The 14,307-nt window shown below is 43.4% G+C and overlaps 1 protein-coding gene across 4 annotated transcripts in view; it reads right to left on the reverse strand.

Moving 5' to 3' along the window:
* LPGAT1 (lysophosphatidylglycerol acyltransferase 1) overlaps positions 1 to 14,307 on the reverse strand; it is a 69,818-nt gene that overhangs the window by 42,020 nt on the left and 13,491 nt on the right. For all 4 annotated transcript variants that reach the window (XM_036015473.1, XM_028530880.2, XM_036015474.1 and 1 more), the window contains one exon: positions 930 to 1,048. In XM_036015473.1, the coding sequence (XP_035871366.1) occupies positions 930 to 1,048 (119 nt within the window). The remainder of the gene's footprint in view (positions 1 to 929; positions 1,049 to 14,307) is intronic.

Consider the following 14,307-nt stretch of genomic DNA (forward strand, 5'->3'; position numbering starts at 1 on the left):
GTGAAGTTTATGTCCCCTTCCCTCCACCACGTTTTCTATACCCATCAAGTACATTGTGAGCTCACGGGCCACTGATACTTCTCACTTTGCAATGATGTATCATCATTTGCTATATCCTCCCTCCACCTACCACAGGCCAGTCGGCTCCTCTGAGAGGAGGAAAGTGTGTCATAGGGTGGTGATCTGTTTACAGTCACTGACCATGTATATGAAGCACTTAATAAACATGTGCTAATTTGTTTACTTACTCTTAGGCCAAGTATTTGCTGCATTAATTTTATATGCTATTTATTTAGTTTTCTATGACTAGAACCTGTTTAACTTCTCCTAAGGTGATAAGTCCTTTAATGCTAAAGATAATTTCTTTTAAACCCACCCAATATATAGACACATCTCATTATTAATATAAGCCATGCAAATCACCAGTTCAACCAGAGCCTTAATAACATTAACTAAAATGGGCCTCATATTTTTCCTTCCAATATGCTTTGCAAATGAAATCCAAAATAATATTTACCTTATTTTCCTTTGGTGAAAGATCCCCCAGATCACCAAATTCACGGACCGATTTCTCTCTCGTATCTTAAACAATACTGTTCTTTGTCTCTGTATTTCTCAAACTGGCAACCCACCACTTCACCTTAAGATAGCCCCCAACTTAAACCATATTAACTTGGCTTTCATCCCAGTTACTATTTTAAAAACAGCTTTAGAGAGATACAATTCACATGATCACAGTTATTATTTCTTTTTAAGTCTCTAAATTTCTCTCCTGGAGTGACTTGGAAATACGCATTTTTGAAGTTTTTCTAAAGTCTCAGGAAAAGCCCGCGAGCACATACTAAAGTCTGCGTTCCAACCGTAGGAAGACGCGTGGGTGGATTCCGCGCCGCCCGCCCCGCCCCGCCCTGCGTCAGGCAGAGGCTCACCCGTCCTTTGTCCTGGAGGCACATCATCAGAGTGCACACGTCTCCGGTTGCCTGATGGTTCACCAACATTACCGCTTCGTCTTTGGAAATGGCTTTAACATCCTCGCCCCATTCCATCACTGTAAGAATAAACAAGCTGTCATTTAAAAGACTTTTATGTCACTAGAAACCTTGCATTAGAAATGCATTACTGGTATACATTAATGATGATACATCACTTAGCTGAAACTTCTGCACGTTTAGAACTTTATTTCTTATAAAAATAAGAACGTCGATATAACATTTTGCAAAGCCCCAAAACATCCATTAAAATAAAAAATGGTCATACCCTTTGATCTACCAGTTCTACTTTTTAAAATTTATCCTATAGAAACATTCATCCAAACAGGCAAAGATACATGCATAAAGGATGTTTGCTGCAACTTAAATGTCCACCAACAGGGGAATGGATAAGACAATTATGACGTAATAGAAGAGTATGAATCCATGAAAAGAATGGAGGGCATCTCTACACCCAAATCCCCCAAAGGACTTGTTACCTAAACAGAACAAGTCACAAACAGTGTATACAGCATGATAACATGTTTTTAAAGAAGAAATAAAATTTATGTTATTTAATACATTGGAAAAAGTCTGGGGGAATGAATTCCAAACTATTAATATTGATCGTCACTAGGAAGTGATTCCCAGAATACTTCAAATTCTGCTCTGTAATAAAATATGCAAATATTAGAAAAATATGTTAAGTATCGTCATTTCAAAATAAGAAAATAAAGATGTTGCGTTCACTACAGGCGTCCAGGTGAGAAGTCACTGTATCAGAGCCTGTGTGAGCACTCCAAGGGAAACAGCGGCGTCTCCATGAGGTCAGGCTTCATTTTACAGTAAATTCACTTCACAGGAAAAAATAAAATTGAGCGCCAGTCTCACACATCAGTATTCTACAAAGAAGCTTCTAGGGCTCCTCAAATGTCCGACATGAACTACCAGGGGCTGATTATACATTAGTATTCACCTGTCTCAGGCCACACTGAACTCCCCAGTCCTGCTCGACGTCCCCAGTTGGCTTTAAAAAACTACTCTGACGTAACAATAGTCATGTTGAATTTTGTAAAAATCTGTAGTTTATTCAACAATACATTTAATCTCCAATGTCTCTGGGACTCTTTTCCTACCATACCTGTACCACATGATACATACTTCAAAGACAGACACTGTTAGACTAACACAATCTAGGTAAATCATGCTCGAAGAGAAAAAGCACTTATTTCACGTACGGAGCAGCCGTGTTCCACGGACTGGACCCTGCTATCCCAGAACCGGCTAAGTGTAATGACGGAGCCAGTATCTTAACCAAGGAATAGGATTGTTGGCATGTTAAAGAAGAGAAGCTATGGATGCCTGCCAGGTTGTACATCGAACTTGATTAGAAGAACAAAAATATTTTAACATGCTGTTCTGTGAAATGAATTCTCAAAAAATAATTGGGTCAGGTCCACTATTTCCAAAGGGAATACAGGAAACTGAATAAAAACTGGAAAAGGAGTTTTCTAGCTGTAACAGAATTTTTAAAATTCTTGTTCGAAACCAAAGCCAAAGATGATCACTTACCACACCCACCCACACGCACCAACAAACCTCTCCCCAGAGTTACAGACTAGAACTGACCAGGACATTTTTCATCTCAGAAAGAAAATTTAAAAGAATAATTCATCACAAATTCCTTAAAAACAGGGATGCTAAAGCCATTATTCTGACCGACAAGACAATGAACGTGGAGAAGAAAGGCCGCTTAACACATGACCACACAAACTTATCCTCCAAAGTTCAAAAACAGTGTGCCTGCAAGCAGACGCCCTAGACTCTTTTACTGTCTTGTGCCTTGGCTTTCTCCTTTATGAAACAGTAGTATCGTTAATGTTACTCCAATATGTTATTTTTACAACATATTGTAAAAATAAATGAGACATAACTGACAGACTCACAGAGACCTTGGGTAATTGGATTACATGAGAGGTGAAGTTACTTTTGAAATCAATATTAATTAGAAGAGTCATATGCCCACTGTGTCATGTATGTTCTAATATGAATAGTAAAGACTGTGAAGAGCAAAACACCACATGAAAGAATCTCTCGTTGCTCAGAAACTGTGGCAACACTGGAGGCAGACTGGATTGGATTCATCCCAAGTTAGAGGTTAGGCGAGCAAATGGGGCGAGACGAAAAGAGAATGAGAACATAATTAAGGGCGGCCATGAGGAAGTAGCTTAAGGTACTAATTAATGGAGGGGAGACTGTGAGGAAAGGAACCAAGCAAGGGGGTTATTAACTGAAAGAAAACGGAGGGAGGAGAGGTATTTGAGGCTATCCCTCATCTTCGCGTTTACCCATCCTAGTCAATCTCCCAGAAGGCCCGGGTATTTCGAAAAAGCCCCTGGGTAAGGCTGATGTACACCTGTGAACAAGAACTGCTGGAACTGAAGCACTGCTGAGCTTTGTTTTATTTTTTAACCAAGTATACTGAACATATTAGGCAATTGTGGCCAGTGCCCCTTTTTTGGGCACTTAAAATTTAAGAGGTTTAACTTGAGGAGACATGGCTGAAGGTGTAGCTTTTGAACTGGTTGCTAAACTAAAAGAATAACGGCAGCATACATGATTGAATGGGTATACAATAATTAAATACTAATAATCTTAATAGATAACACTTACAGAATGCTTGCTTTGTGCCAGGCATTTATAATTAGTAACAAAATCCCACGTGTCCAGATACCATGATTCCCGATTTACAATTAAGGGAAACGAGACGCAAAAGGTTAAGCAAAATTTTCCAAGTTGCGCAGTTAGGAAGTAGGGGAACTTGGATTCAAAACCACGGCCCACGCTGTCACTGCCAGCCCACTACAGGTCAGAGAACCTTGAAGACGGTACTTGGGTAAGTTGCTCACAGGTCCCCTGAAGTTGCCCGTTACTGTGCCAGGAAGTGGGGTGGACAGGCTAAGTCCCAAAGTCCTCAACAAATAAGGCTGGTGGACAGCGGCAATCAGGAGGGGTACAGAAGCACACAAAGAATTAAGTAGGGCATTTTTGTTTGTTTGTTTGTTTGTTTGTTTTTGTGTGACAGTTGAGTAATAACCAAGTCTATAGAAGCAATGGATATCAAAGAAAAAAATCAACATTGTCTTTGGGCCCAGGGGGCAGCCATCTTGAGCATCATACGCTCATCACAGAACCAGCTCTTCCCCTTAGGCTTCTCCATCTCAACAAAGGACACCGTCATTCACGCAGGTCACTCACAACAAAACCTGCGACCACCTTTGATTCCTCCCTTTCCTTAGTTCTCCACGCTCAGTCCGTCTCTAAATCACACGGTCTCTGCCTTCAGAACACACCCTGCACCCTCTGTGTCTGTCCGTCTTTGCTCTCGAGCAACCTCTAACTCTTCCCTGGACTGCTCGGCGTCCTCCTAACTAGTCTTCTTGCTGCCACTCCAGCCGCCTGCTTAAAAGAAAGCTTCAGAATAGAGTCCAATTCTAAATACCAGTAAAATCAAAATCATCACTGGTGGGCATGAACTTAAAAAGAGCACGATAGTTAAAGGTAATAATTGGTAAGAAACTAACTGGTATTTAAAAAAAAAAGAACCAACATGTTAGAGCAAACTCATAGACACAGAGAACAGATTGGTGGGTATCAGAGGGGATGGGGGTTTGGGTTGAACAAAGGTCGGTAGGAGGGTCAGCTGTACGGTGATGGATAGTAACTAGATTTTGGGGGGTGATCAGTTTGTGATATATACAGATATTAAATTATAATGTGCACCTGGACAATGTATATAATTAATTAGTTAGCTAATTAATTAAACAAACTTACACTGTTTTGAAAAAGGGAACTATTGATAGCTTGGGAAAAGCAATGGTTCCTACAGCCATGAGAACTGCAAAACTTCTAGCATCCCAGCCAACAGCCTCAATCACAACCCCTAAATCCTACACGTTTCCAAACATCTGCCTCCCTCGCCCCCATTCCATTTAAGAACCACTAAGGCACAAAGTTCAAAACGAGTTAGGTCAATATAGGCCTGTGGTAAAACCATAGTGAGGTTAAGTAACAAAGGGGAGCAGCAGAGCCAGCACGAGGCCCGAGAGCAGTGTGCTCCCTGGGAGCAGGTCCAGCCCTCTGGCGCTCACCCTTCACCTACTCAGCCCAGGACGTGGCAGCCAAGAGTCTGCAAGTCTCTAGAAAAGCCAACCAGCTCTAGAGGAAAGATCTACAAATACTCGCATCTACAGTTCTCCAATGAAATATTCCAATCAGATTACCCTACAACTAGGTACCAGAATTCTGCACATCACCGTATAAACCACAGAAGCCAGAAGGTGAGAGGAAATGGTGTCATGCGGTGTGGACAGGTGGGATGGGCTGTGGGAATGAGGGAGAGTAGTTTTTTGTAAAAGGCGGGAGGCTACATTTTTGTATTATTCAAAAGATAAGAGTATCTTTAGCATCTTCATATTCCGGAAGTCAAGAGCAAAGATAAAAGGAGACAGTAATTAGTGACGTGAGGCTGGGGGTGGGGAAGAGAAAAGGGAAGAGTCTCCAGGCCACAGCCCCGGGCCACCAGCCCAACCCAAGGTACAGTGGGCAATGAGGGGAGTTAAAAGCTGACCTAGGAGAGAGAAATGTTCAGAAAATAATCATGAACATAGGTGGAGCTGAGCTGGACGAAGTTGGGGACGTCCCTACAATGAAAGGGCAGAGAGCAGGCCTAAGCATTCACACCAGCCAGATGCCCAAGAGGGCTTATGCCAAGAAATTCATAGTTGGAGCTAATATATAGCCTCTGGTTGAGGCCTGACCATATTCCCAAACTTTGAAATCCAGGCTAGTGAAGGAAAAAAGCACTAAGAATATAATCAGATGAGAAACTAATTAATTGTATTACATAGTGGTACATTTTCCTATTTTGAAGAGCTTTCATTCTGATTCTCTCCATTGCCACAGTAGAGCTGTAAGGCACAGAAGCCAGGTGTATCAGTCTCACGTAAAGCTGAGGATCAGAGGAGACACTGTACTAGGTAATACTGTAGGTAAGCACTGTAAGTCTAACTGAAATCCTGGTCTGTTGACCCCTGACACCAAAGCACACACAGCCCTTGTGTAGGATTACTAACCAGTCAACTGAAAGGAAGTGTGCTACGTTTTCAAGGCATCATGAAAATAGCATGGGCTTTAGAGTAGGAGACCTTCACTCAAAGGCCAGCTCTGTCCCTTGCTAGCTCTGTCACCCACCAGAGCTCTATCCCCCAAAATAACTTCCACCAGGCTTCACTGTCTTGCTTATATAATGGGGTGGATGTTCCCTGCCTCCGAGGACTGTTTATACTTTATAGTATTTAATAAGAACCCACATGCAAGCACTTGCGAAAAGGCCTGGAGCATCAGGCACTGGGGTAAGGTGCTCTTCTCATGGGAGGTGTCGTCAGTTACCTGTGGTTTGCACAGAACAGTAAAAGGCATGGGGCAGGCTTTTCTTTTCTTTTAACGCCTTCCCAAAGAAAAATAGCTTCTAAAGTCACCAGAAACACTGACTCAGAAAGCAAACTATAAAGTAAAGAATCTAAGGTCACAAGAAGAAAACATCATTTCAAGATTGTGATTAACAGGATGATGAATGTAAGAACTTGACACAGGGGAGAGAATAAAGAGGCTACCTAATTAGAATCCACTATAGGGATAAGGTTCAAACTCACAGTCTATAGGGTCCATGTATGAACTTCAGAGTTATAAGCCCCTTGAAGTTGTTTGTAAAACTGTCAGCATGTGCAAAGGTGCTGGGGTAGGCCAAAAAATGTTCCCCCGCCTCCAACTCATAAGACATCCATGTCAAATCCCCGGAACCTGTGAATGTTACTTTATCATAAAAGATATTATTAAATTAAGGGTCTTGAAAGAAGGAGCTTATTCTGGACTATCTGGATAGGCCCCAAACAGAGGAGACGTGTCCATGTGAGAGACACAGAGAACAGACACGAAGAAGAGGAGGAGGCAGATGGAGTGGTGCAGCCACGAGACCAGGAGAGCTGTGGCTACCGGAAACTGAAGAGGCGAGGGATCTCCCCAGAGAGCCCCTGGCAGGACTGCTGACACCTTGAATTGAACTTTTGGCCTCTAGAAATGTGAGAGAATAAATTTCTGTTGTTTTAAGTGCTTCTGTAGTAATTTGTTATGGCAGTCATAAGAAATTAATACAGGTGGACTTTTCAAGGCAGGGGAAGGGTGGTTGGGGGAAGGCCCATTACTTTCATCAGATTCTGAAAAGAGGTTTTTGTGAATTCCAGAAGGTAAAACTACCATTGCAGAGGATAAAACAAAACTGTCTATAAGCAGAGGAACTAGAAAAGTTTTTAAAAACCTGCAGAACAAGTCATTACTTTGATAAGATCTCATGGTTCATAAAGGTTGAGAGAAAAAAACTAGTAAGCTGTCCTCTGACATCTGTCAAAATCCACTGTACTGTCTCCTGGAGTTCAACTTTATGAATGCATTAAAAGGCAATGATTCCCAAACAACTCAGCAGCTTGTTTAAAATATAGGTTCTCAGACTCTGTCCCCATACACTGATTCGGAATCTCCAGGGCAGAGGGTGCGTGTCCTCTGATAATCTAGATGTGCAGACAGAAGTGGAAACCACTACTGTGAGGCAGGGGTCAGTAAACTTGATTTTCCACACAGCGTCGGATTGTAAGTATGTTAGGCCACGCAGGTGAAGCGGCAAAATGGAGGATATTATATAGGCGTGTATTTACATAACAAATCTATTTTCCAGTGAATTTCCAAAAATTTTATTGACAAAATTCAAAATATAAGAATAACTGAATAGCCCTGGCTGGCATAGCTCAGTGGATTGAGCTCGGGCTGCAAACCAAAGTGTTGCAGGTTCGATTCCCAGTCGGGGCACATGCCTGGGTTGCAGGCCATGACCCCCAGCAACCGCACACTGATGTTTCTCTCTCTCTCTTTCTCCCTCCCTTCCCTCTCTAAAAAATAAGTAAATAAAATATTTAAAAAAAAAAAAAAGAATAACTGAATATAGTCATCTCCCCCTTATCCGTGGGTGAATGGGTGACACACTCTAAGACCCCCTGCAGATGCCTGAAACCACAGATAGTACTGAACCATATATATATAATATATATATATATTATATATATGTATGTGTGTATTTGTTGTTTTCCACACATACATAGTTATGATACAGCTTAATTTATAAATTAGGCACATTAAGTGGTTAACAATAGCTAATAATAAAATAGAACAGTTATAACAATATACTGTTATAAAGGGATGTGAATGTCTTTGGGATCACTACTGAGTAAAATAAGGGGACCTGAAACAAGCACTGTGACAGGTCCACAGCCCATCTGCCATCCGAGATGGCTACTAAGTGGTGAACTGGCAGGTGGCTTATTTACGGTGTGGATACCAGACAAAGGGATGATTCACATCCGCTGGGGATGGAGCAGGACAGTGCACGATCTCACCATGCTGCTCAGAATATGGTGCAATATAAAACTTACGATTATTTATTTCTGCAGCTTTCCATTTAGTATTTTCAGAATGTGGTTGACAGCGAGTAACTGAAACCGTGGAAAGTGAAACCGCAGAACATGAAACTGCGGAGCAGGGTGGACTACTGCACAACTTTCTGCAGTACAGGTCTGCTAATGAGACGTATGGGCGCCCTTTGGGGAGGGTTACCATTTCGCTTAACGGGTTCAAAGTCAGTGTTTCCTATCATCAGACGGATGTCGAACGGTGATCTGTGAAAACCTCCAGAGCGGGAAAGGATTTGCAAAACAAACAGGCAGTGGGCTGGATTTGGCTGCTTACCAACCACTGCAGAAAGGCATTAAATAAAAAAAGGAAGAAGAAGAATAAAGAACCACAACTCCTGCTTGTAAGCAATTGAAAAATTAGTTTAAGAGACACAAACAGCAACAGTAAAAATAAGAGTGAAAAACAGGAAGCAATTTTGAATATTTTATGTCATAAAGCAGTGACTCCTAACCATTTCAAGTATGAACAGCCTTTTCAATGTCCAAATATGTAGCAGATATTTATGACAGTTCTTTTAGCACTGAGTGAAATCATCCACAACAAAAAAGCAACTATAAAGTCTATAATATTTTTAAGGGATTTCTGATTAATCAAAACAGCAGCTACATATATTTGAAAAATATTAACATATATTTACAAGACATTATTTATCCACAGATGATACTTAATATGTACATAGATTCTTGACCCTGAGAGAACCCTGAAGCACTACAGGAAATCTCGGCCCAAAGATTAGGAGCCACAGTTACGGAGCAGATGACAGAGAGGTTCAGAAAGGAGGAGGCAGCAGACACTGAAGGAGGGGGAGCCATGTCATGGGGTTAGATAAGTAGGCAGAACCTCTCAGAGAAACTGAACAAAAGATCTCAGGGAGAGGAAGAATAGTGAGGAAATGTAGACAGAATGAGAAGAGTAGTCTTAGTAAATACCAGTTCCGAACAGGAGCAAATTAAGGAGGCGCTGCCTGCCCGCCCCCGCCACCAGAGCCAAGGGCTTTCCACTGATCGTCCCCCCTAAGTGCTCTCTCCTTCCACCTTCACTAAGGACAGTTCCCTAACATGTCAGCCATGCAAGTAAGTGACCCTGGTTTCATCAGGTACAGCTCTAAGTAGGTCAGCATCTTGACTTTTTCATCTTAAAAATTAAAAGACGGCCCTGGTCGGGTGGCTCCGTTGGTTGGAACGTCATCCTGTCCACCAAAAAGGCTGCAGGTTGGATCCCTGATCAGGCACACACCTAGGTTGTGGGTGCGAGGCCGGATGCAGAGCATGCAGGAGGCAACCAATCCATGTTTGTCTCTCACGTCAATGTTTCTTCAATCTCTCTCGTTCTCTCTCTACCCACCCCCTCCTTCTTCCTCTCTCAAATCAGTAAATATATCCTCGGGTGAGAATTTTAAAAAAATAATTATAAATAAATTGATTAATTAATAAATATTAAAAGCCTTCTCTTGAGCCAGCTTCTCTCCTGCAACTATCACCCTCTATTCCTTCAGAGCCAAGCTTCTGGAAAGTCCTGGGTTCATGTTTGCATTTACCTTCTCCCGTTCCTCATTCATCTCCAACCTGCTCCGGCCCAGTTTCCACTTCTACCGCCTCGGTGAAGCTGCTCTCCCCAAAAGCAACACACCTGCGCATCAGCTCTCATCTCCCAAAACAAACTCCCAGCAGCACCATCAGACCCCCCCGCCCCACCCCCCACACACACACTCTGCTGAACCCTGACCTCCCACGCCTAGGAAGGCATTCCTGCTGCTTCTCTGCCGCTCCGCCTTAGACTCCACCATTCCCCTCTCCCGAGCCTCCCACTGTTGGAAGCCTCTGAGACTGATCCCGGACTTCTCATCACTCAGAATTTGTGATCTCCCTAGGTGATCTCCTCCCTCTCCATGGCTTTAAACACCTTTGGTCATTTCCCAACCTGCCTTTCTAGCTCAAGTGTCCCCTCTGAGTTCCAGACTTCACATCCCCACGTCTACTTCAGAGCTCCACTTGGATGCTTCTCACCTACCCTCTGCTAAATTTCTCTCTCTCTCCTCTCCTGTCCATGTTACTCCTTCTCAGACTGCCCTAACCACCCCGCAGCTCACACCAGAACCCTCATGGTTGTCCCTGGCACCTGTCCCGTAGCAGTGAAAGGCCAGGCCTCTCTCACGCCATCCTCTTCACGCCTGCTTGGTTCCCATGGCCTTCAGGTCAATGGCTTCTTGCCGACGGCCATGCTAATCGTCAGAGGAATTCTGCTGGCCGCTCGAGTTTTCCAACAGCAGCCCCTTACCACGAGGTGCCTCTCCCAAGGAGATGAGGGAAGTATATACAAAAACAATGACCGTTTACCAAAGATTTGCAGGAACCTTGTGACCAGACTCACATCAGCTAGAGCCTCCAGACTAGGAACAAACACATTCCACTGTGTCCTCTGAGCCCTGCTGGTGCCCAGCTGTTTGCAGCAGCTGGCTAGCGCCCCTTGCCCCTCCCATTCCCCCCTCCCTTGACATAAAAGAAGCCTGAACTCTGCACTTTCTGAAGATGGGTTTGCCGCACCACTTGGTCTCCCATCTTCTCAGCTGGTGCATTCTGGGTCAATAAACCTTTCCCTATTCCAACTGGGACGTTTCAAGTTTCGACTTTGGTCTGGTAACACCTCCATCGCATCCTGTATGTTCGGTCCCTCGGCTAACCCTGACAATTCCCCCCACAAAACCCTCCAGTGAGTGAGTTCTCCTCTTTGCATCCCCACGGCCATCACACCGAGACCAAGCTACTCTCTCCTCACCTGACCACCTCCCGAAGGTATCCCTTGCACACTCTCCACTCCCTCTAATCCATTTCCGCAAAGCTGGCAGAGTGGAGAATTACAAGTATGAACTTGATCTCACCATCCCCTTACTTAAAATCCTTGAATGGTTTCCTCTTAGGATGAGTTTCAAAACCCTTCACATGCACTTAAAAGGCCTCAGTGGATTTGGCCATATCACCTCCCCACCACAACCGCCCCTACTTCCTCATTCACTGCGTGCCGCACGCAGCCAGTCCAGCCTTCCCTCTGCTGCCCCAACAGGACGAACCCCTTTCCTCCTCTGCACCGGCTGCTCCTCACTCAGCCTCACCCGGACGACCCCCACCGACTCCCCAGTTCTCAGTCTCCGTGCCGCTTTCTCCAGGAGGCCGTTCCTCCCGGACACCCATCTCTCCAGACTGCGCCCTCCGTTCTCACTCTTGTGGCCCCTAGACTTGTTCTTCGGAGCCCCTCCCACGGCTGTGATGACATGCTTGCATGTGCCTCCCGTTGCCTCGCACACGGGACAGTCAACCGCAGCAGCACAGGGGCTGTGCCGCCGGCCCCCCCGCCCTGCCACTGCCGCCCAGGGCCTGAGGGAGCAGGCCCTCAACATTTGTATTTGTTATTGGAACAGGTGGCTGCATCGACCAGAAGACAAGCCAACAAAGTTGCTCTGAAGCACTTCATAACTTATACACATAAAATTTAGTTAATACTTTAGTCAGACTATGGCTTAAATTAATAAGTTAACATTATTTCTTAATTAAAGCAAAAACTGTATTGAGCTATACTATTAGCTAAGCTTGAGCACCCTCAAATATATTTCTAAAACTATCCCATAAGTTAGCTTTTATTCATTTAGACGTACCTTTCCCCAAAAGGTTAACATAGCTGATTTCCTAGGCACTAATATCATCACATTAACAAAAGTTATTCATAGAGTACCAACTACCACGCTATTCACTTTACATTAAAGCTGCACAAGCAATGAATATAACAACCCCTATTTTCACAGCTTATGAAACTGAGGCTCAGAGAAGTAACTAGCTCAGAGTCATACAACCAGCAAGTGGTGGTGGCAGGACCCCAACTCATACTAACTCACAAGTCGATTTTGTTACTGTATCACACTATCTCTAATATCATACTTACTTTGCTTAGCAATATCTATTCTTCATTAAAAGTACATCTTTATATAAGGATCCCAGGCCTAACCTGGCTTTAAATGATTATTCAGATAACTGCCCAATTCAGTCTCTCATGTACAAAGCCAATCCTATCCCACCCACAAAAAAAACAGCCTGTGACTCGTTAAAAATGATACCCTTGTTCCTTATCCATGTAATCTATACTTTACAAAACACAAATTTAGCTTCCAGGTAATTTTCATCTCTGCAAGGACTTCAATTAACTTTGAAAAATGGAACCATCATATTAAGGGAAAATGTACATATTGATTTCCATTTTTCCAGAAAACTTCTTGCAGATCCATTGGACACATATTTCATAGTAAACTCAACTACTTCTAAAACCATCCATCAGAATAAAAACTATGCCAAATTTCCTTTTGGTAGGAATTACTCTAAATCACACTCTCTAGCACAGTATTTTAGAAATCAACAACTTTGCTAACTGGCAGTAGGCGGTCAATAAACATTTGGTTTCTCTATCACACAAGATACTCCTACAACTAACGTCCTGTTTTCTTGAGAAAGCAAACAGTAAATGTTGTTATATCAATAATATCTCTGAGACAGGTGAAACATATAACTAGAAAACATTTCCTCAACACAGAGGTAGGAAGGGGTCATTTAACCCAATTATGAATATTGATTATTGAAAAACACTATTCTCAGTGAGCATTTCTAAATCCAAGATGAAGTTAAATTAGGATTTCTGATTCATGAACTAATTATTACTGAAGTCATAATCCACAGCAAAAAGGGTCATGATTTTTAAAAAACTAAACTACAACAAAATATACTTAACACTCAGAACTTACTATGGCACTACAGCAATGAAGATAGTGTGGACTGGCATAAGGAGAGACATATACAAACAATGAAATAGAACTGAGAGTCCAAAAATGAACCCATACAGCCAACTGATTTTCAACAAAGGTGCCAAGATCACTCCATGTGGAAAGGACAGTTTTTTCAACAAACTATGCTAGGAAAACTGGATATTTGCATGCAAAAGAACGAAGTTTGGACCTCTACCTTACACCTGAGGGAAAAACTAATGCAAAATGGATCAAAGACCTAAATATAAAAGCTAAACTCTTAAAAGAAAACATAGGTGTAAATCTTCACGACTTTGGATTGGGCAATGTTTCTCAGCTACGACACTGAAAGCACAAGCGACCGATGAAAAAACAGAGAGGGCGTAGTACACAGCAGAGGTCCCCAACCCCTGGGCCTGCACCCTTACTGGTCAGTGGTTAGGAACCCGCCGAGCCACAGAGCTGGAGGTGAGCAGCCCCGGGCAAGTGAGGGAAGGTTCACCTGTATTTACAGCCACTCCTATGGCCCGCATTGCTGCCTGAGCTCCGCCTCCTGTCAGACCAGAGGTGGCATTGGGTTCTCATAGGAGCACCAACACTGCTGTGAACTGTGCGTGCAAGGGGTCTAGGTTGCGGGCTCCTCAGGAGACTCCAACTCCCGGTGACCTGAGGTGGAGCTGAGGTGGCGATGCTACTGCTGACGAGCGGCTACAAACACAGATCGTCATTAGTGGAGAGGTGTGACTGCACAGAGACCATAATAAATCATCGCTTGCAGACCCATGTCCAAGTCCTCTCGGTGAGTGGCAAGTGACAATGAAGCTGCATCTGGTGGCAGGCTGTAAAGCCATCCCCCTCTACCCCGGTCCATGGAAAAACCATCGTCCATGAAATGAGTCCCTGGTGCCAAAAAGGCTGGGGACCACTGGCTCACAGAATATAGAAAAAAACTTATAACTCAATAATAAAAAGACC

Source organism: Phyllostomus discolor, chromosome 14 (genome assembly GCF_004126475.2).
Source record: "Phyllostomus discolor isolate MPI-MPIP mPhyDis1 chromosome 14, mPhyDis1.pri.v3, whole genome shotgun sequence".
NCBI classification, from domain to species: Eukaryota; Metazoa; Chordata; class Mammalia; order Chiroptera; family Phyllostomidae; genus Phyllostomus; species Phyllostomus discolor.